Source organism: Pogona vitticeps, chromosome 2, assembly GCF_051106095.1.
Source record: "Pogona vitticeps strain Pit_001003342236 chromosome 2, PviZW2.1, whole genome shotgun sequence".
NCBI classification, from domain to species: domain Eukaryota; kingdom Metazoa; phylum Chordata; class Lepidosauria; order Squamata; family Agamidae; genus Pogona; species Pogona vitticeps.
The window spans coordinates 210,495,170-210,519,741 of record NC_135784.1 but is presented as its reverse complement, the minus strand read 5'-3'; the positions used below and the strand labels follow the sequence as shown (position 1 = coordinate 210,519,741).

At 39.0% G+C, this 24,572-nt stretch overlaps 1 protein-coding gene across 1 annotated transcript in view; it reads right to left on the bottom strand.

Annotated features, from left to right (window-relative positions):
* The window catches only part of SHOC1 (shortage in chiasmata 1), a 51,054-nt gene that overhangs the window by 8,935 nt on the left and 17,547 nt on the right, over positions 1-24,572 (bottom strand). The window contains 13 exon segments of the mRNA XM_078384083.1: positions 858-979; positions 4,126-4,237; positions 4,687-4,804; positions 5,976-6,151; positions 6,266-6,332; positions 9,738-9,810; positions 11,213-11,394; positions 11,920-12,027; positions 13,898-14,074; positions 16,601-16,729; positions 19,534-19,983; positions 20,929-21,171; positions 23,817-23,911. Coding sequence (XP_078240209.1) covers positions 858-979; positions 4,126-4,237; positions 4,687-4,804; positions 5,976-6,151; positions 6,266-6,332; positions 9,738-9,810; positions 11,213-11,394; positions 11,920-12,027; positions 13,898-14,074; positions 16,601-16,729; positions 19,534-19,983; positions 20,929-21,171; positions 23,817-23,911 — 2,052 coding nt within the window.

Here is a 24,572-nt window from a genome sequence, read left to right as displayed (position 1 = left end):
GTGTGATCAGACAGGTATTCATCCCATTGTTTGGTCCGGGTTGGGGCCAGGATGGTTTGCTTCTTTTTCTGGCAACTACATGATGTATGGGCTGTTGTGAACCATCCCACCCTTCCCTACTTGCACCTTTTTGATTTTTTGTCAGGAGTTCCTTTTTTGGACAGACTATGGTTAGGTTCCAACAGATGTGATTGCTGGGATTGAACCAAAGCAGCTGGCTGTCCGGCCCTTTGCTGAAGCTGCTTAACAATTTCAAGAAATGGCAAGCGTCTTAGCTACTCACCTGCAGAGAGGAAGGAAAATAAAGTTTTCCATGTTTTAAAATTAGTGCAAACACATTAGTGATGCATTGGTTAGCAACAATTAAAAAGAAATGGAATACTTCATCTCCCATCCCTTCCAAAGACAAGCAGAAAGGAAGCTTCCTATTTCTCAAGATCATTAGACAAAACATGGAGAAGGAGACTGGAGGTGGATCTTTTTGTTGTTGTTTTTCCTCTCTCTTTAAAGGGAAAGAAGATCATTGCAGATTGTGCTAAACAGAGTTGCTTGAGATGTGGATGTAAGAATCACCCCAAATGACCTGCGTCCCCAAGCGATCCTGTTCAGAACAGTCTAGATGAGGATAATTGGGCCATCTGGTTGCGTCCTCAGTCTGGAATTACAGTCCAATGACTACTTGCCAGTCCTTAAGCTAGATATTTATTATTTGTTAAAATTAAAGCTAAAAAGCCTCAGCTTGGCTCCCTGGTGCTCCAGTCATAGCTTTGGAACAATTTTTAAAAATCTCAATATTCACTTGTTACAAAAATACATATGATTCATGAGCCAAAATCAACCAGAATGTTCGAACTTACTCAGAATTTAGTCTTTCTCTGGAGTATAAAATCATCCAACAGGTGGTGTACTGAAGTGATAGCACCATCAGCCTTAACACAATATTATCTGAAGACTTTTCTTGATTGAGTTCTTCCACATTCTATAATGAAATAGGCATAAGGCAGCAAGTGTTTGACTTTATACGCAAGACTACACTTGTCCTTACAAATGGTTTGAGCAAAGGTAGGGATTCACTCATAATTTGGAAAGATACTTACTCTTGCATGCGGAATCTCCCTTTCTATAGAATGGTAATAATTCAGCTAAGATGTATATTGAGATTTATAATGAAAACTTCTATCCAATCACAAGAGGATCAGCAAATGTGTCTTAACGCCTCAAATTATACTATGAAGCTCTTCAACCAGCAGCAAGGAAACTTCAGTCTCTGGGCTGGATGAATTTTATGGGGATTCCCCATGCAGTTTACAAGTGTATTCTGCTGTTATCTCTAATCAGAGGTAAGAATGTATTTAAACGTATTCAAACTCAAAATACTCTGTAATTTGCTGGTGGTAATGCTGTTGCATGGAAATGAGCTGCACTTTGAAGGAAAGTAAGTTATTGTACTCAACTTATTCCTGAGCAGACATGTGCAGAAGAGAGCTATGCTCTACATGCCTGGTGAGGAAACACTCAAATTAGCAAGAATTATATCTGGTCCTGCCTACGTCATTTATTCTTTCCTGCAAAAACTATCTCAAATCCTTAGGCATGGTCACTACTAAAATGTAAGACCTTTCTCAAAGTAGAATTCAGTCCCACAACTAAAAACATTTCCCTGGGTTCTATCACAGCTATCAAAAGAACCCCAATTATATTGATTTGGCCATTTATTTATTTATTTATTTATTGGATTTCTATCCTGCCCATCTAGACCAAAGGTCTACTCTAGGCGGTTATGGATTAGCAGACATATTTTAGATTGTTTCATAGTTTTTCATTCCCATGATACACAGCCAATATTGATTCATTTGTCCCGGCAAACGATTTATTGCCTCCTTGCCGAGAGGGTGGTTTTAAATTGTACTGATGATGAATTACTACATTCCTTATCATTTCAGCATGTGTGAACATTGTTGCTGATTTATTTCTCTTGCAAAGGGGTTGGGTTTCTGGGTGCTGTGGTCACCTCATGGCCACTGCACTTGTACTTTTTTTTTTAAAAATCTTTTTAAAGGCATATTGATTCAACAAAGCAGCTCTCTCTCTCTCACAAACACACACACACATACACACAAACACATAGAAAATGACTATATTGCTCAGAAGCACCCTTGCAAGTGAGGAAAGAGAGCTTCACAGAAGAGAAAGGGCCATTTTCTGCCTGGGATTGTTTAAAGGGAAAAAGAAAGATGGGGGGGGGGGGAGAACACATTGCTCAGAAGGAAACAGCCTTCCCCCACTTCCCTTGCAAGTGTAAGAGGGCTAGAAAGAGACAGATTTCCTGCTTTGAATTGTAAAGATAGGAACATTGCATTAACATCTCCTCTCTTTTTAACCCTGCTCTTGACCATACTTTGCAAGCCTTTCAAAACTCATTTCCTCCTCTCAAGGCTCAGACTCCATTGTTCTGTGGATATATCACTTTTGTTTTTGTTTTTGAAAGGACAAGGGGGGCTGATTGCCCCAAGAAACAGTAGAGAAAATTAATTGATACAAAATTGAGAGCACTGTAACCTGCTATAATGGTTCTAATAAAAATAAATGAATTGGTGCAGTTAAAAACCATGTGAACGCTTCTGCTGATATATATACCATGTGACTGTTGGAACAAATACAAGATATATGAAAAGAATTTGTATAAGTCTGGTTCTTTTCTCATGTGTGACTGAGTCCCCTGTCTTAAACTTAGTAATTAGCCCAGTTGTAAAATGCAATTGTATAGAAAGTATGGCTTTAAACAAGACATTCAGCACTTTGATGTCCAAGCTGATATTAAACACTATACTAGCAGATGCCTGCTAGTATAAAAGGATTTACATCTCCTCTCCCCCCATCTGGAGGGTATTCTGGAACTCCAAAGCATACTTTGAAATTGGAGGGTTTATATGTGTGAAGATGAAGGAGTGATTAAGCCCCTCACAATTCCACTGATAGAAGATGCACAGGTAATATTACAAGTGATTGTAGTAATTTTTAATGCTTTACTGTTTCATTATTCTGTTACTCTATTCTTTCATTTGTGATCTTTAACTTAGCAAACTTGAAAGCTCACTTAACAATTGTCTTTAATAATCTATCAAGTTTATATATTATTATTAAGGTGGCAAATTAAAGAATACAATAGCTGACATCCTGTTGCCTAACTTATGCCTATGGAAGAATGATGACATTATGGGTAGGAATGATGTTTTTGTAATTAAAAATATCCTACTTCTATCTCATGCCTTTTGTGACTCCAGTGTAATCCCCTTCATTGCACAGAAGCCATGGGAACTGCAGGACAGAAGTACAGTGGTGCCCCGCATTACGACATTAATTCGTTCCAGCGAAATCGCTGTAGAACAAAAATAAAAACCCACTGAAACACATCAAAACCCATTTAATGCATTCCAATGGGCTAAAAACTCACTGTCCAGCGAAGATCCTCCATAGGGTGGCCATTTTCGGTGGCTGTCTTGCGAGGAATCCATCCCAGAAAACAGCGGGGAGCCATTTTATTTACCCGGCGGCCATTTTGAAACCGCTAATCCCCTGTAGGAAAATCGTTGTTTTGCGAAGAATCGGTTCACGAAGCAGGGAACCAATCATCGCAAAGCGAAAAAAGCCTATTCAGACCATCGTTTTGCGATCGCAAAAACGTCGGCGTAATGCGGTTTCATTGTAATGCAGGGCAATTGTAAAGCGGGGCACGACTGTAGAAGGTTGGTAATCAAAGACTCCCTCCTTTTGTCCTGCAGCTTCCACATTGGAAGTGATTACACAGGAATCACAAAAGCTGTGGGGCAGAAGTAGGAAGCTTTTAATTACCAAAAATTGCCCTCTGCTTATGATATCCTTGCTCTTTTACAGGCATAAATTATGCAACAGAATTGCAGCCAACATATCTAGTAGATTTGCAAACCCCTCAATCAGATAAGATGACAAAATATATTAGAACCTTGCTTATGTTGATTGATTATTACATTGCCAATAGACTTAGACCTATACAATTCATCTCCATGTCTAAGACAGTAGCTTCAATAATGTACAGTGGAGCAGTGTCATTCACATGTACTCACAGGCAGTAGTGAAATTTCTTACCTGGACAATGATGGCAGTGCCTTCATCTATCGTCATCACAACATAGTGCTCTGTGCTACCAAAGAACTGTAAAGCCTCACAGGCACTCCGCTCAATAAATGTAACATTGTATCTAAATAGAGAAATCCCTGTTAGCAGAACAGTGGCAGGCAATTCCACAATCCAAAATATTACAACTGTATCTTTCATGCATTCCAGAGTTATTTCCCTCTAAAGAGAGACCCTCTCTTCACCATGGACACTTGGCCCTGTATCACACTGAGCTCCAACAGGACTTTTCTGCACTTCACAGCAATGCAGGTTTTTTTAGCTGAACTGCTGCACAGAAGGCTGTTATTATCTAACTACCCTGATTTAGCGCCCACTGCTTACTGAGAAGTGGGACAAAAGTATTCTTTTGAATGCACCTCATTCTTTGTCATCCTGCATACCAGGACAGCTTTGGTACCAGAGCAGAGTCACCAAAGAGGCAAAAGCAGGGAATGAGGGGGAAATATGATGATGTGAGAGCTGACTAAGTCAGGGATGCAACACTAAACTGGCTGTGGTTTCATTACTCACTCAGACTCTAGTAGCTGAAGAATTTCTGGGATGTTGAGAAGTCCCTCAGATGTCAGGAAAATGTAGGGAATTTGCACCTTCAAAAGGACATCTCCAGAATTATCTGGGAAGATCTCTACTAAAGATAAACAGTGTAATAACTTCACAAAAAAGCACATTGCTGTGACGTCTACTACTGTAACTGGTATCTAGCATCATGGCTGGGACTTGTACAAGAATATAGAAATGACACTGTCCCTGATCAAAAATCATATGAGAATTATGATATAGAATTATGATAGGTCCAAATAACTTTCTTTCACATGAGATTATATTCATTTTGGACAATAATCTCCAAAATGTTTGGCGAACTCTTTATTTTTTTCATGAGTGGATAGAATTTTGGAAAGTCCTGTTTTATTACACCCATGCAATGTAATTCTGTAACTGACAATTAACTGGCTTTTAAGTGACAATTTCATCTTGTTCTTGGTTGTACAAGGAAACATAGGGTCATGATGCGAAATGCATGCCCTGAAGACCACACGGTCTTGTTCTTAACAGCTATAGGGGCCAACAAAACAGTATCACAAAACAATACAGAGAAGTTCTAAAGCTGCACGTTGCCATCCCCAGACTGAAAGCCTTCTGGTAATGCTTTTAGTGTACCACCCCTAATCCCTGCCTGGAACATCTCCATAATTTAGAACTAAACAACTTTCAATGGAGATGGCTCTTCAAGAAATGTGATTCTAACAGAGCTCTTGCATATGGTATCTTGCTTCATTGATTTAAATAGTGGGGACAGATTGGCATCTGCATGGGGAATTGCATCATATCAGCTGTCTTTATTGAAATTAATGAGGTTGTCCTTATGAGGAAGAAGCTGCATGTTCATTAGTGTTTCCAAATCTCGGAGATTTCTAAAACAAAGGTTAATGGCCAAGGTTGCAATTCTATACAGAACATCTTATTTATCTGGGACAAAGTCCCTTAATAAGACTTGTTTATGAATTGGTATCATAGGACTGAGCTAAGAGAAAGTGGACTATGACTGTGACAATCCTGGGATAAAATATCACATTAATACTGCATTAGGTGAACTAGATGAAATAACGAATCACTCAAGTGGCTTTATGCAAACTACACATGTTCACCTTCAGTTACCTATTTTTAATGCAGTACTGATGCACCTGAAGAGGTTCTTACAAGAATTGTTGGCATAATATATATAGAACACTTTGCAGATTAATTATGCACAACTCTTTTTCATCCACATGGTATCTTGAATATTCACAAACCAGTTCTACCTGCTTCTGGGACAGCTGTCCTGAAAGCTAGGTAAGAAATCTTCATGCTTTTGCACAGATCAATCCAACAGGAATTTTCTGAATAGTTATACTCCAGTACTGATGAAAAAGATGTCCAAGGAAAATTGGGTCCAATGTGTTGATTATGTACAACCACACAATCATATTGTTCCAAACTGAAAATGAAACATTAATAAGTATGATGACCTTCAGTTACTTTCTACAAATGCTCTTCTAAATGCATTTCAAGATCTTCATGTGTTTTTCAACAAAAAATGAGCTATACCCACCTACTTATCACATTTTTACTCTCTAAGAAAGTTCCTCTTTCTGTTTTCAAATATCCTGTTTTCAAGCCTGTTTAAAGATAGAAATATTCTGTTAAAAACTCATCTATTAAGATTGACATATAGCCAACGAGCAGTTGCTGAGAAATGTTATGCCGGTTGACATGGTAAAAAAGAAAGTAAAATAATAATGTCAAACAGTAATTTCGTGGCGCAGTGGTTAAAACGCTGTACTGCAGCTAAAACTGTGCTCACAACCTGGGGTTCAAATCCCAGGTAGCCGGCTCAAGGTTGACTCAGCCTTCCATCCTTCCGAGGTTGGTAAAATGAGTACCCAGCTTGCTGGGGGGCAATGTGTAGCCTGTATAATGAAACTGTAAACCGCCCGGAGAGTGCTTGTAGCACTATGGGGCGGTATATAAGTCCAAAATTAAATAAATAAAAAAATAAATAATTATACTGATATAATTGACTCTTGAATATTTATATGAATGCACTTTATTTTTTCTCTTTTATTTAACTTCTAAAAGCAGTCATTGTTAATCTATTACTTTCCATTGCAAAATGCTCTTTATTAATAGCTATTAAATTACCATTTTTTGTATATCAGTCTTCTTTCTAATGGGTCTCTTGATGTTTCTTCAAGAAACAGAAAATACCTATTCAATAGACCTTGATGAAACAATAAAGGCCTCTAACAGCCTAATTCTCTGCATGTTTACTCAAATGGAAGCTCTGCTGTTGTCAACAGCACTTACTCTCTGGCAAAGGCTACAGGATTACAGTTTTAATTAAACCATAATAGTTAATTACTAGGATATGACTGTTATGTGCCATCAAGTCATTTCCAGTTTTTGGCAACCTGCAAATTAACGACCCGCAAAACATCTGTTATTAACAACCCTGTGCATGTCTTGCAAAGTAAAGACTGTGGATTCCTTTACTGAATCAATCCATTTCATGTTTAATGTTCTTATTTCCCAAATGCCTTCAACTTTTTTTAGCATTATTGTCTTTTTGAGCTAGTTTTGGCTTCTCATGATATATTCAAGATTGTCTTCATTTGATCCTGATCAGATAAGAGGTCTATCCACTGATCTTGCAACATCCCAAATTTTGGCTTAGAGGACCCATTTCCTTCTTCCAATATCTTGTTTTCATTTTTGTGTGCTCTCTCCTGTTCCTTTGCAATTATTGCAATAGTCCTCTTTGCCCCTGTGTGCAAAATACTGAAAAGTTATGTTTAAGATTTTGACTCCTTTTCTGTATTCTTTTACTTTTGTTTCTCATTAACAATTTTAGGAGATTGTTCAGCCATCTATCAAAATTTTCCTTATCTTTTGGTTACAGATATTATATTTTTGTTTTCAATTTTTCAGTTCATCTGGTTTGCAACTGATTGTATTTAGTAATGCAAATCTCTTCCCCATGGTCTTTACATCTGGAATGTTATTTACATTATATTTTGATAAAGTGATCTTCCTCTTCTTCAGCTTTACTCTAATTTTTGACAGTAACAGTCCATAATCTGTACCATAGCCTACTTTTAGTCTTGTTTCTATTTAAACATTTTGTTTAGTTTCTATATTGGTGATCTGGTGACATCCATATACAGTAGGACCCCCATATCCACAAGATCAGTATCCACAGTTTCACTTATCCATGATCTGAAAGTATTAAAAATACTAAAAGAAAAAAAAATCAGAAAAACCTATTTTCACATGTATGACCAGAACTAGACCACTAGAGGGAGACAGAGGCCGCACTATGAATACAGTACTTGTTAGAGAAGAATTCATAGCCTTTGCTATTATCCGTGGTTTTCAGTATCCACGGGGGGAGGGACTAGAAATGGGGGTCTTACTATATACAATTATTGGTATGATTCCTTGAACCATAACTGCAATAAACAGATTGTCAGATCACAGAATTCACTGAGTCACTCTCCTGCTTTATTTGTAATTTCAAAGCAAAATCTTCTGGTAACATTTAGTTCTGCTTTATTTCTCCCTTCTGCATTGTAGTCTACTATGATTATCAGGATCTCCTCTTTTGCGGTGTGATCAGTTTTCTCTTGGACACTTACACAGAAGCTTCCGATTTTTCTTCTTCTTCCGCATTAGTATTTGGAGCGTTGACTTGAATGATGGTTGTACTGACAGGCTTCCTGTGATTTCTGATAGATACTAATCAGTCCGAATTTACATTATAGCTCGCAACCTCTTGAGCGACATGACACCTTATTCTCAGAACCATCCCATTTCTTCTAAGTTGATAGCTGAAAATGTCCTATTCTAGTCCGCTTTAATTCACATATTGTGATATTCATAGGTTCCATTTCTTGTTTTACAATTTCAGTCTTTCCCTGATTCATGCTTCTAACACTCTAGGTTCCAATAATGTATGTCAGCCTTGGAATTTCTTTTAGAATTTATGCATATCAGCAGGTGAATGCTCTTTTGACTCTAGTCCAGTTGGTTTATCAGAACATCAGTACGTACTTGTGCTTATCTTCAGCTCTCCTTTAGTAACCCACTTAGTGCCTTCCAACCCAGAAGTCTCATCTTCTAGCACTATCTCTTGTTTTATTTTGGATTCCTTCCTCATAGGATTTTCAAGATAGAAGTGCCCTGAGATATGGCTTACTATTGCCTCCTTCTGCACAACACCGACAAGATTAGTCTATCACTGCCACTTGTCTATGAAAGCTCTTCCACCAATATCACTTTCCAGCACTGCTGAGACATAGTACCTGCCCTTCTACAATCTCTTCACATCCATCACCACTAGGACTATCAATTCTCTTAAGAAACCATATAATATTGGAACCATTATTTTTGAAGAAGGCAGATGTGACTTAAGTCTGTTGTCAGCTTTGGCCATTTCATCTTGGGAGATTCTTGACTGAGTCTGCACTCCTGACAATATTGCTCTCAGCTTTCCTGACATACTCAAACCCCCTCACCATCTTAAGATGTGCATCCAAGAGAGGGGGGTGTCAGGATATATCCCACAAGATTGGATGTGGACTGGAAAATGTGGACTGGAAATGTGTAAGAGGTTACCTAGCCAGCAAAGAATGCAAATACAACTAGGTCTGGATTGTTTAGCTAGTTGACATAAGGTTTGATGCTGTTATTATTCTGATGCTGTACTTGTGGTCTTCCCATAGACATCCAATTAGCTATGGAATGCAGAAGGAGGTAAGTCACTAGTCTGATCTAGCAAGTCCCTTATTTAGTTTATAGCATAGCCATGTGTGCCCCTATAAGCTCAATGCAGGGTTTGACACAACATTACCAAAAGTTTTTACCTCTGTGGCTTGTCATTCAAAAAGAAATGAAAATGTGGAAATTCTCACTACATACAGGAATTGGGGGGAAAATAATAATATTAGCACTTTGGCATCCTGATCCAAGGCATAAATTGAGTATGAAAGTGTCTATACACAAGTATATAAACAAGGCTCACTTACCCTCTATTGTGCTAATAGAGTTGATTAGGAGAGCTATTTCTTCATCAAAATCCATTCTAGTTATAATTACTACCTAACACAGAATAAAAACATTAACATGTATATCTTTACAATTCAATGTATTTGACAGCTAAAAGTAAATAGATGTTAAGATGTTAGCAGAGTATGATCAACACCACAGGATTTATTATGAGATGGAAGAAGAATTTAGGATTTATTACAAGATGGAAGAACAATTTAAAAGAAATGTGGAGATAGAAATCATGATATGGAAAAATGAAAAGCAAGACCAAGCACAAATTAATACTTCTGCAATCAGTCATCAGTCCCCTATCTTGCTGTGCAAGCTGCCCCATTTCCTTGCTACATTACTGAGAGCTGCTCCTATTCCCTACACAAGAGCCTAGAAGCTAGCAGTGTTTCTGCTTTAATGCAGTGGGGAAGTGCTGGACAAGGACCTTTTAGGGACATGAGCCCTAATCCTATGGATTTACACAATGGCAGAAGGAAAATCATGCAGGCCTTTCCCCTCACAGGCAGGCTCCCCTTCACACAAGCACCCACTGTTTGTGAAATGAGGGGCACAACCAGTCATGCAAAGGACAGCATGCAGGAGTAGGGGGAAAAAACACTCGCTGTGCAACTGCTCCATGCACATGGATTTTCTCAAGAGGATTCTGGCCATAGTTGTTTTCTCGTCATCGTCATCATCATCATCATCACAGACAGCTGTACATATACAGGGTGAGGCAGCTGCCTCAGGAAGCAGATGTTTGGTATCATGAAAATGCAATAACTTACTATTTAATACATTATCATTGTTATTGTTATGTTAACAATGGAAAGAGATACTTGTGATTTTTTCTCTCTCAGAAAGTGCAGTGCACTTCAGTTTGGGTGATGGCAATCCACTTTAGATTACAAACTCTCTCTCTCTCTGTCTGTCTGTCTGTCTAACTGATTTTTATACTGCCCCATTACTGCAAGGCACTATTCTAGGTGGCTCATAAACAATAAAATCAAACAGAAATGACAATAAATGAACAATGACAATAATAAAATAAAAATCAAATCATCACAGCCAAAACATCACCAAACCAGGATAACATGAACAAGATAAGTTGAGCCAGCCCTGTCAGTGACTCTTGAGCCTGCTAGGAGAAACCACACCTGAAGAAATTCCAGTGAAAGATGGGACACATTTGCTAGTTGGATGGGAATCTGTAAGAGTGGAAACCTAGGGAGAGTGGCATGTTTGCTTTTGCACCTAATTAAGAGTTGTAGCAAGGTATTTTTCTTTTAAACCCTCTGCAAGTAGGAAGGGCACCGGTTCAAGGCTCCATTTGTCCATTAGCTCTATTAATAGAGCAACATCTGTTCTTTAACGTTTTACATTATATGCATCATTGTGTACAATAATTCTGGCAACATAATTATACAACAGTTTGCATCAAATATAAATCTTCGTTATTTACCTTATTCCAGTCATTCATATTGCTGTGCACCCACTTAGACATCTGATGATGCAGTTCTGTTATCTTGGGATTGACTGCCCGATTCTGCACAGCAATCTGCACAATCTTCAACTGTCTCCAAACCTTATCCAAAGTACAGCCTAAGAAGTCCTCATACCTATCTTTTGCCTTGGACAAATATCCTATTTCAAATATGTAATAATAACATTACGGCATGCTTTACAAACTTGACTAGCAACAATAACATTTAGATATTATTACATCAAATTATTGTATCCTTCCTTCAACCTTTAGTTTTCCATATATGCTTCATATGCAATCTCAGGATCAAAACTATTTTGATCTTCAAAATATTAGTGGGTGTTCACATTATCACAGCAATTAAAAGGCTATTGTGCAGTTTTGCCTGCTCACAAGGAACAACAGAATTGGCTATGGCAGACTGCCACTGAGTAAAGGCTTCCTTTTGTGATTTTAGGGTATGCACAGCTCACATACAATAAGACAAAGCACTGTGCACCCCCAAATCTCAAAAGGAAGCATGTAATCAGCAGCCACTTCCAATGCTGACACTCCTATTATATATACTGATCTTGCTCAAGAGGATTTTGGTCAGCGTGTTTTCAATTTACACCAATGTTCTGGGTTTTAAAAAATTCTACATCTCATTTGAACAATGAACAGGTACATTTATTTATAAAACTAACCTAATGCTGTGTTCAAGTTACATGTTAATAAGAGATCTCTAACTGTTACCAGCAAATGAAGAAGAGCAGCATGTTTGGAAAGTGTAATATCTTTTGCATTACTGGTACCTGCTAAATAAAGCAAAAAGAAGGTATTGTTTGTATATATCTTCCCTAACCACACAAATAACTATTTCTTTATTTCTACAATATGAAAATAATGAATAATCAATCACTTAGGTGGCAATACTGTTAAAATAATCTGGTGTGATGAAAGAAGAAGGACAACACATAAACAATTAGAATACAATGGTTTGGCAACAATGTCATGTGGATTATCCCTATAAACTGCATGAAAAGAATGATGTCCACTCAGGAGGAGTAAGGAGTTACTATGAAAGCAACCTGTGTCACCATCACTGTTTTGGACACACAGTCCTTCTTTTCCTAATCCTTGTGTTTCCAAGGCTATCTCTGATCACAAATATATGAACATCTGAAGCTGCCTTATACTGAGTCAGACTGAGTCATATGGGTCAATCAAGCCCCATCTCTCTCCTAGACCTAATACAGAAGGATTTTTTAGTTGGAAATATGGATAGAGGCCCATAGCACAATCTTTACATGGAGGAGATCTCAACATCTTCATTTAGAGGGATCTTATGGAGGAAGTTCATGGAAAGAAACCTTGAAAAAGAGCTTCCAGGACAATTACCCTCTCAACTTAAGGGCTCCATCAGACAGGCATTTGTCCCAGTGTTTGCTCTTCTGTGGGGACAGTTCAGTTTGCTCTTTTTCCCCCAGTGATCACACAATGTAATTGATGGAGTCAACCAAACTGTCCCCAGAGCAGTCCTTTCTGAGCACCTGTCAGGGTCTTCTACCTTTTTGGCATTGGTAGGATTGCTCTGGCTTGGTCTGTTTCCAGTGTGTGTGATCACTGGAAATGGACCAAAAGTGAATCTTCCTGGCCGTCAAGGCTCCTTGCTTTTTGAATTTCTTAATAAGCAAGCCACTTCAGAATATCAACAAATTAAACACTTCCTCTACTCTTTGGCAAAGGCAGAGGGTAAGTGTTTTTTTAAAGACTCTAATAGACCATCAAAGCTGCACTGCATCGCTTTTAAAAAAAGGAAAACTAACAATATTTTCTTTAATTTCTCTTAAAGAACCTGCCTGCAGTTTCTTGACTGTTCAGACAAGCCAAATGCAATTTTTTAAAGTGATGCAGAGCCTCGGTGGTGTTCACCAAGGACATTTTTTTAAAAAAATCAACTTCCCCTGCCCTTCCACTCAGGAGCAGAGGAAGTGTTCAATTTGTTGATACTGTACTCTGAAGTGCCTTCCTTAGTGTGGCATCTGGCCAGGTCATGAATAGTAATAAGCTATTTGCATGTACCAATGAGAGTGCTGGAGAAGCGGATTCACCAGATATAAGAGTCTCTGCAGGAGGGAGAGTGGAAGAGTTGAGAAGGGAGGTTTTGGAATTGGGAGTGGAGCAGGGAGAGAGAGTGAGCAGTTGAGAGTGGATGAAGTAGGATGTTTGGTTAAGAGTTAAAGACATTGATTGTACCTTCATCACCTGTATCAATAAACATCTTCTATCTGGTTCTATTTAAAATGACACATTGCCTGGACCTCTGTTATTAATAATACATAATGTCAATGTAATCAACTGGTGGCAGCAACACGATACACAGCTGGTGCCCTTTGTTTGGTGAAACAACCAAGGGACAGGTGGGAATATGACACTTATTAAGTGACATTATTCATGACATTGGAAGGAGCCATATGAAGTTGGATTGCATGAGTAGATTGCACCAAATGACATACTGCACTTCCACTGGACCCCAAGTGACCCTATTTAGCCCACACCCATCTCCTCCAAAAGAGCCAACGTAGATGTGCTCTAATTTATGAATGACTTCATTTATATTCTAGAGTAATTTATACAATCTCTCTATAAACAGAGTGATTTAAGAGCCAAATGTCACCTTACCAGTCACATCTTGTTTAAAAGTATCACTCATCACTTTCTCTTGTTGTTTTAAAAAAAATCTGGAGTCATCAAAATTAAGGGTAGCAAAGCTCCAATTATATATGCCAAAAGACACAAGCTCTTTCAAAACAGGAGCCGCAGCTGCTTCAAGGATCAGATATGCCTGAAATTGGCTCTCTAGTTAAAACAAAAAAATAAACAAGAAAGCCACAAAACATAAGATGTATGGTACCCTGTTTCCCCGAAAATAAGACCTAACCTGAAAATAAGCCCATGCATGATTTTTCAGGATGCTCGTAATATAAGCCCTACCCCCCAAAGAGTCCCTAGTTAAGTGGAACCCTGCCCTCCACCATTGTGCAGCAACCAGAAGAAGATGACAGGACTGTATTTGATTAAATGTAGACGGTTGTACATGAAAAAAATAAAACATCCCCTGAAAATAAGCCCTAATGTGTTTTTCCAAGCAAAAATTAATATAAGACCCTGTCTTATTTACAGAAAAACACAGTAACATAATAAAAGCTCTAGTAGCCATGTAAAACATTTTAACATTCCACAAGACCAAACTGTGTAAGTATTTACATCTAATGTTTTAAAGACTATGAAACTTTCCTCTTCAGATGCTTGCTACAAATCAACACTAGGTGGCAACATTGTTATCATTTTTCAAAAACAAATGCATCTGATTCTTCTATTCCCAGAGAAATAGCTGCAACAGAAGTATTTTACTTCCATTTTATCTCCTTGCCAAATCAAATGTAGGTTTACATACTTAATATTCAGCCACAAATATTTCATATCAAATGGTTTCCTTCCAGATGTTTTTGGATCACAACTTCCATGATCCCTTATCGCCAGATATGCTGGATGGAGCCAAAGGTCGCCCATGCCTGCTTTAGTCCTTTGCAAACATTTGAAAGTTCAAATGGCAAAGATGGTGACTGCACTCCCGATTCTTTGCCAGCTTACCCTTGATACCTGTATGCCACTCTACCAATTTTACATATGGGTCTACCTACATACTATATAGCCCAAGAAGCCTGTCAGGTATAAATTCCTTACAGAAACATTCACCACACAGAGACCTCTTTTGCAAACATGACACCATATGGATAGGCCTCCCTGCAAATGCAACCTCCCCTCTGTGGATCCTTTGGTTAGCGTGTAGAAGAAGGCAAACAGAAAATTCTACCCCTATCACTATCTGTGGCGTGTGATGCGTCTCTATGGGTGTTTCTTTGTTCTTTTGCCTGTCTTGCGGAAGAATGCTTACAAAAAAAGAGACAAGAAGCCAATTCTATTGGGCATTATTTATGATACCACTTATGTACTTGGTTTGTAATAATCACATTTCTGGGACTTCAGAAAAGGGTCATCATAATTTTGAATTGACCTAACATGTAATTATTACTATTTTATGTGAATATTACCTTAATAACATACTGTCAAAGTAATCTTGATATATGGTAACCCTTCTCAGAGAGTATTCAGAAATGGTTTACCATTCCCTTCTTCCGGGTTGGTTATTTATTTATTTATTTATTTATTTATTTATTTATTTATTTATTTATTTATTTATTTATTTATTTATTTATTTATTTATTCATTCATTCATTCATTCATTCATTCATTCATTCATTCATTCATTCATTCATTCATTCAGGGACCACATAGCTTGCTGAACACCACACCGGATGGCTCTTTTCCTATGAAGTTCAGCAGGAAATCAAACTCCTGATTCATTACTCAGCCAGGTACTCTGTCTTAGTGAGCTATTCAGCCAGCCTGCCTAACAGTGATAAAGAAACATTGATCTCCCAATAGTAGTCCATGCAAGCTGTAACATGTTCATAAACGTCACAGTTATATGCTACAGCAGTGGCTACAGACCTTTATATTTTGAAAGAACCAAGTTACATTGACATTCTGCCCAGAAACCCTACAAAGCCACCATCTACTGTAACCTCATTCTTTTCAAAGGATTCTGTGTCATGTTCTATGACACCTTGCTAGTTTATATGGGCAAGCCTCCTCTGCTTTACTATCACCTTGTGAGAACTAAGTACATCCTAAAACTTCTGTCCCTAGTCTTGTACCTTCCAGATGTGTTGTACTATAACTCCAATCCCTTCAGGCAGCACACATCTGGAGGGCACAAGGCTACAGATGGCTGGCCTAGAATCAGTGGATCCCAACATTTTTTGAGTCACAACTCTTTTTTATAATAGCCTAGTTACCTGCAGCCACCACCCCCCGCCATGTTGGCATAAAAAGGCATTTGTAATGGGGTAAAGTAATCCCTTCTCTGAAAGTACAGGCTTCTTTCTCCCCCAAAGGGCTGATTTCTCACATGTACACATGCATGCTAACTTTAATACTGCGCTCTGAAAGGTCAAGGAAGAAAACATGTAATGGCTACAACACATATAAGGGTTACACACATCTGTGACCCCCCAGAAAACACATTGGCAAATATTGGTTGGGAAACACTGGCCTAGAACATATCCCACATTCCTCTGTAGCCATATGGTACAAAGGGAGAATGATTATAATGGACAAATTATGTTTCAGGCAGACTTGATTTACTACTGATCATCTCCAAACAGATGAATATCAGGACTCCCTGGAGCACAGTTTGAAAGCCCACATTATACAACCATCCATCAAAGAAATTTTTGATTGCCTGAAAACATTCAGTACCTGCTGCTTTAACTACAATGGAGCCTATTTCATTTTCCTTGGTTTGCTTTTCCAGAGGGACTGTAGCATTCAGGACAACAGGACTGTCATGATTTTCAGATGGTGGGGTCTCCTCCTGAGCATTTAGAACTATAAAAGATGAACAAAAACACAAATGCTACAGGACAATATAGAGGGCAATTCAACACCCCAGACACATTTTAATAGTTTACTCTTTCAAATTTAGTCAACAGTGGAGCAAAAGGCAAGGAATTTTTACTCACCTTATGAAAGTGGTAGAGCTATGGAATTTTGAAGAATAAATATAATAAATTGAAGAAGCCATCTATAACCAAGGTGTGGTAGGATGATGCTCTGCAAGTCTGGTTAAAATACACTTTCCAAAATACTGGCTGAAGTAATACCATCATTGGTATTAAATAAATGTTTACCTCTTACTCCAGAATTTTGTTCTGACTCCTGGATCACACAGCTGCTTCTGTAGCCATATATTACATGGCCACCTTTTGTTTCTCTGTTTCCCAAATGCCTATGATAGTCACATCTCTGGAGAAAACTTTCAAATTGAAGCCTTCCCAAGGGTAAGACAAAATGATTAAGGCCACATGAAAACTGGCACAGTGATGAATCTCAGGCTAATCCACATGGCATGGCACAGACTCACAAAGTCTAAAAGACGGCATGGTATAAAAACATTGCTGTGGCAGAACACCACTATAAGCACCAAACTATCACTGTATTTTTTTCAGCCATTTCTCTCTTTATCTATAGAATAAACTTGTAATGCACATGGCTTTGCCACATGAAGCAGGCCTAAAGCATCTTGTCAGAATAAAGATGCAATTCTAGCTTGAGTTCACTAGATGGAAATATAAGACCTACTGACAGATGTTCTGCTATAGTAGAAAATAAAGGAATTCTCCATTCCTTAATATTCTGCCTTGTAAGCAGTTCGAAAAACAGAAAAGTGAGACTGTAATATCACGAATCATTCTGTATATTAATAGAACTGAATAAGGAAGCACAAAAGGAAGACTATTCCTCCCCACTCCCCAATACAGATATACTTAATTTTACTGTAGACTTTTCATCATAAACATATAGGCTTTAACCCTGATGGTGTTTGCGTAACATTTGTGTAACATGCCATGGCGAATCATGACTAACTGATGAGCTAGTGAGGTGCACCAGTTGTGCATCTGGGTGCATGACCAGGCACATGACTGAAATGCACTCTGGTAATGCAACAGTGGGGATACCTAGTGTGGTACAGTGGCTTGAGTGACAGGATTAGAACTCCAGAGAATAGGGTTTGAATCTCCACTTAGCCATGAGAACTACCTACGGGGTGTGGAACTGGTAAAGCCACTCCTTAGATATCTCTCGAAAGCCCTATTGTAGTTGTTGTAAGTCAGTTCTGACTGGATGGCACGTAGCAACATAAAAACTCAAAGATAATCTTCAGCACAGTTTGCTGTCCTCTGAAGATGCCGGCCACAGAGACTGACGAAACGTTAGGAAGAACCACTTTCAGAACACTGCCAAGAAGCCCAAAAAACCCACAACAACCATAATCTTTAATTACCCATAGCAAATTATGTAAATCTTGCATAAACACCAACAGGATTCTTGCACTACAGGAAATCACTTCATACAATTCACATAAACTATTAGGTACTAGCCCAACAACCTTTGGAAGACACTCCCATTATACACCACCATGGATATGGCCAACAAGAGCTGGAGTTTATCAATATCGAATGACCCATGGGTTTCCTACCCTTATATTGGGATGCTACGAACACTCCAGGGTAGAGGTAGAAAATTTTGGCAGCCTCTGGGGCCAATTTTCTACCCCTGGATCTTTCCAAGGGTCACACAGATAATCAAAATGCCAAAACCTACAAATAATGAAGTCTGCTGCCTCTAGAATTCCATCTCCCCTTTTTGAAAAATCTGTTATTTTCTGGTTCTAAACGGTGCATGGGGAGTGTGACCTTTTTGAAAAGTTATTTGCCACTCCATGAAACTTCCAGAGACTGCAGCTCATCTTTTTTGATAAGAAAAATAAGTGGTTGGGAGAGGGCTATGGGCTACAAAAACAGCCTTGGGGTCCATATGTGGCCCAGAGCCACAGTTTACTCATCCACTGGAAATAATGTGAATCCCACATTAGACTGTCATACAATCTCATGAAAAATACTTTCATTCTGTGCATGTGCCCTCAGAGGCTATAAAGCACCTGTAGCCTTCCAACACATGCTCACAGAGCAAAATGGCCTAGGTCACATTGGGACAATCTACACATACTGGGATAACTCTAATGACTACCTTTAATAACTAACAACTAACAAGTACTGCTGACTAAGTATGGGATTAAAGAATTCTCTGCTTCTGATGAATTCTCTTCTTGACACAGAACTAGAGTTCATAGGCTTCCCTATGGCAAGGGAATTACTTTCAAACCAGCTTATGTCTCTGGCGCCCTAAGTCATATATGTTTCCAATTAGGCCTTCTTCTGGTTTCACCACTTCACATAGTCATTTCCCAGACATGGTTTTCACTGTTCTGTCAGCTGAAGGAAAAGAAAAACAGCCACCTGATCCTTAGCTGTGCCACTACTATGCTTAGAAACCTGGACTTCTAAAATTAAGAAATATGAGTGTTCTTAGTCTGAACCTGAAGGCATAATGAATATTGAGACATCTTACAGGGGAAAAGCTAAAACAAAACAAAGCAGGCATGGTATGTATAATGTAGCACACATACTTCTCTTTCCCTCCTGATTCTTGTTTTAGCTGAAAATCTCTTTCCTTCCTAATTCTCAGTCCACAATAAAGAACAGAGATTTCCATGCGCATGTCATTTGTCTGCATGTTAACACAGATGTCTAAAGCCATGCCACACAAGGCTTCCATGTGCCAGAAATTACCTTCTTCTTGAATCTCCACATCTTTTGACTCCTCGTTTTGGGTGACCATCTGTTTAGATCTCAGCATGATAAAACTGCTCAAAAGGTCAAAATCATCTCCGTTTTTTCTAGGTAGTTCAGATGGAACTGGCACTTTGTTTCTGGATATGCTGTTTGTTTCAACATAAGCTTCCCTGAAACCAGTTAGACGGCACATATCGTTTCCCCTGTCTTCTTGCATGGGCTTTCCTAATTCACCATCTACCTGGGTTTTCCTGACGTGATTTTCAGTAGAGGCACTGTCACCTGCAACAGAGCTGCTGTACTGTTCTGGTGGACACTCCACGGAATCTGGAGGAAACATCTCTTCTTTCGGAGGAGACCAGCAATCCTTTTTTGTCCCACTATCATCAGGGATACTGAAAGATTCCTCTGCATTGGTAGGAAAGGAACTTTGTTCTTCAAGCCATTCTGAAAAGGGAAAAAAATATTTGTTTTCTATATACACTTCTATACAAATACAACTCATTCAGAAGTACAGTTTCACTTCCCCGCCCAAGGGTTGAATATTCTCCATGCATCTTGCTTTACAATGTGCAAATATTATTTCTTTTAGCTGAAACAAGGAAAATCAGTACTTCCTCATATCCACTATTTAGTGTAATCAGGAAAAATATACAAATTAAAAATGAATCAGTTCAGCAATAAAGAAAGGTAAGTAGGCAGGCTGTAGAATCCCTTTCCAAAGTATTGTACAAACATGTTATTTATATTTTAAATGTATAACAACATTTATTTCAGAGCAGCCATAATTGGATAATGGGAGAGTTTCCGGACCAATTTTATCAGACAGACAGAAGCATGTCCCCCACTAGATCAGTGCCAGGACTAATGTATATATACTGACCGGAGGATCTAGATACAAGGCGATTCATAAGCTCAATTAATAAACAAACATTAAAAAGTTAATGCCACCTAAAGCCCCCATTTCTTCGTGTTCTAGAACAGGGTAGCCTCTGAACATGGATAAGTAGTTTGCAGATGTATGCCAAGTGTAACATCTGAGAAGCCATGGCTATTGGCAGTTTCCCCAGGGTTTGCATCTGCCCTTCTCAAATTAAGCTCAGGCATCAATTTAATTTGATGTTAACCTGCTGATATTTGTATAAAGCGGTATCTAGGTGAAAGACCACAGGGAAAATTCATATGAGAAAGGGGAGGAGCAGCTAGAAAATATGCGTGGACCTGCGGGCTTATCCCTAAGTTTGAATATGGCCTTTTGCCTAAGTAAGTGCATTTAGGATTGGGGCGTCAGTTGAAAATCTGATGTTGCCAATCACCAAACTGAAAGTACTCTGTGAAACAACTTTTCTTTGCCATTATTCTCTGAAAAAAAATGGTATATTAAGTACTTACTGTCTGCCTGGAAATGATTTGTTTTTGTGAATGTTTCTTCTGCATTAGTACAGACAGCTCTTTCTTTGTTATCCGAAACTGTGCTCAGTGTTTCTAAAGTATATGGTGAAGTAAAGTTCTCTCTTAAATTAAATCCGTCTTCTTCAAAGGCGCTGAGGACTGTGAGGTCTTCTTGTACAGACAGCAGTGTTTTCAGTTCTGTAACTGAAATATGGTGGCAAAGAGGTACAAGAGTCTGGTGCTCTATGAAAAAAGGGACAAAGATGTAACAATTATTAGCAAGCTCTATTTTAAAAAAAGCATATTCTTTTTTTCTTGTAAGCTTCTGCAGGCAAATATCTTGTGCCTAGGTCACAGTCAATCAGCTTGGAAGTGCTCTTTACCTTTTTTGGAACTAATGATGAAAAGGCTCAGTTCTGCACAGTCCCATCATCCCGCCACAAAGGAGAAATCCAGTCTCTTATTCTTTTCACTACTCCTCTAAATAGTTGCTTAAGGCCTAATGGAATGTGGAACTGTTAGCCTTCTAGATGTTGTTGGCCTCTAGTCCCCGATCATTCTCTGCCCTTATGGCCAATGGTGAGGGAAGATGGGAGAGGTAGTTCATCAACATCTGGGGAGGCAGAGATTACCCAAGCTTGGGGAAGACAAAGCCATTTGTTCAGGGCTGTGCCTTTGGTTCCTATGTTAGAGGCCAGGCACACCACCAGGAATACTGACCTAGGATGACAACTGCTGTATCCTTTGGCACATTCACAGCATATTTCTGCACGTGCAAATAACTTTTTTTTGTGTCGAGGCCAGGTGGGCTTAACAATTAGCAGGCCCCGACTTATCCTTCCCTGGTGGAATACCCAGCAGATCAGCAGTGCAACCCTCCAGATGCATACCTGTTAAATCCGACTGTGTTTTAGGGGGCTTATTTCAATGGAAACTGCCTCTCTAAAACGACTTCTTAGGGTATACTCCCCACAGAAGACAGTGGACTTCACATTACATGTAAAGCAAGACCATGTTCTGTCCCTTATGTAAGAGACTGATTTCATTACTTTTCCTAGCTGCCTGAATTGAAATTTCAAAATACTGGAAGGACCCGAATAGCCTTTTAGTTAAGTTTTGGTTATTATTTATTTATTTATTTATTTATTTATTTATTTATTTATTTATTTATTTATTTATTTATTTATTTATTTATTTATTTATTTATTTATTTGATTTTTACCCCGCCCCTCTAGACCATGTCTACTCGGGGCGGCTAGACTGGTTAGACTGGGTTTGGTACATTGCTCTTTCTCAATAGCCTACATCCAAACTAGATGTACTGAAAGGACATAAATCAAGAGATAAATTTTTAGAGATATGGTTTTCTTTTTATTAAAATTATGAGCATAGCCAAAGACCCATATGCCCTTCTGCCTGCCACATTTAAACTGGGTGGGAGAGGCAATATTTTGGTCTGGGTCAGGAAAGGGCTGATTAGGTTTTTTTTTCTGGTGACCACATGACATACATGCCATCATGAATCATCCTGCCCTTGATCAATGACTACTCATACCTTTTTGGATCCATGTCAGGGTCTACTGTTTTGTTTTGTTTTGCTTTTTTATATGGATAGGATGGTTCGGTTTTGGTTTAGTTCCAATGTGTGTGATCAGTGGGATTGAACCAAAGGGGCTGCCTGGCTGTTGTTTTAGTGAAGCCTCTTAATGATCTTGAGAAATGGGAAGGTTCCATTCCACTCATTTTTTTGAGGGGAGGGGAGATTAAACTTTCCATTTCTTTTTAATTGTTGCTAACTGATACAGCACATCAGTGATACTTTGATAGGGCTTAAAAAACCCTTCCAAAGCATCACTGATATGTCAGCAACAATTAAAAACAAATACAAATCGTTCTCTCCCTTGCCCTCCAAAGGCAAGCAAAAAGGAAGTTTTCCATTTCTCAAGATTATTGAGCAGCTTCACCAAAGGGACAGCTAGACAACAACTTAATAATTTTAAGAAATATTTCCATTTAAAGGGAAAGAAAATCTTGATTGTACAAAACAAAGTTCCTTGAAATGCAGTGCAGTCGATCCTTGCACATGAATGCAAAGATCACCCCAAATGACTTACTGCACCTCCAGGTGACACTGTTTAGCAGGACCAAGACCAATCTAGGCTGTGATAACTGGGACATCTAATCACACCTTCAGCAACATTACCACCTTAGTTGCTTTTGTGATGATCAGTGCAGGGGTCCCCAACCACCAGGCCACAGACCGGTCCCAGTCTGTGGCCTTGGAAAGACCGGGCCGCCAAGACAGATCTTCGAAGGCTAAAGGAATGCGGGCATTCATGCATATCCACGTGCACACTGCCTCCCACACGCATGCACACATGCACTCCTACACACACACATGCACGGATGCCCACCCACCCACCTCCACTTGCACAGACACACATCCGCACACCTCCTTCATGCATGCACGCACCCCCCGCCTGTTTCCTGCATACACGCACACACATGCCCACCCCACATGCATGCACAGATGCTCACCCACCTCCTGCATGTACAGACGTGCCCCACACACCTGCACACATTCCCACATGGATGGATGCCTGCCACCACCACCACCCCAGTCCTTGGGAGAATGGTCTTGAACTAAATCAGTCCCTGGTGTCAAAAAGGTTGGGGCCCACTGCTTTAACGGACTTGGGATTCTGTCCTAGCTACGGCAGGATTTTCAACATGTATTTAAAAAAAATTAAGAATTAAACTTCCTGCTTGGTACAATGATTTTATCATGAAATGGAACATCACATGCCATGAGTATTCTCTAGGATTTGTTGTGTTCTTCCAAAATTGGGATTACTATACAACTGGAAACAGAACCTGCACCAACTTACCTGCAAGTAAAAGAGAATTCATTGGATGTTGATACTTCTCTGACTGCCATATCAGAGCTTCAAAGTATTCTGCAATGGGTTCTGTAATCAAAATGCTAAGGAAAAGAATGACAGGAGTTCATTAGATTATTTTCAGCCTTTACTTATATTATAAATATATTAGATGATGGCAATTCCTTTTCTCTAATTTCCATTTCACCATGTGAATATTTGGGAGAAACTATTAACTATAGTATTATAACTTATACGATAATAATGGTCAAAATTCTATTGCTAGTTCCAACTGGAGTAGACCCACTGAAACAATGGGATTTAGATTAAGTGTAGACTCACCATTAAAAAAATTGATTCAGTCGATCTACTTGTGAGCAGCGCTAAGATTTAGGTCATTAAGTACAAGAGTAGATCATGTTAGTGAAAGCATGTTTTTCTTCCATGGGCTAGAGGGATACTTAAAAACCCTAGCAGGCCATATACCGTGAAACAAGCAGTCATGTACTGGGAAATGTGTGCCAAATACTATTGCCTCTTTTGTGTTCTGAATTTTGACTGTTATATAAGCATGCAGCAGCAAGAAGCACTGCTCTATGCCAGCCTTTCCCAAACTATTCCCCTCCAAACTTCTGGGTTTCAACCATCACTGTCTGAGCCAGCACTGGAGATGCTGGGGGCAGGGGTGGGGTAGTTCATCAAACACATCTGCTAGGCAACTGGTTTGGAACGGCTGCTTCATCTGTCCATAGATATTTTAATTTG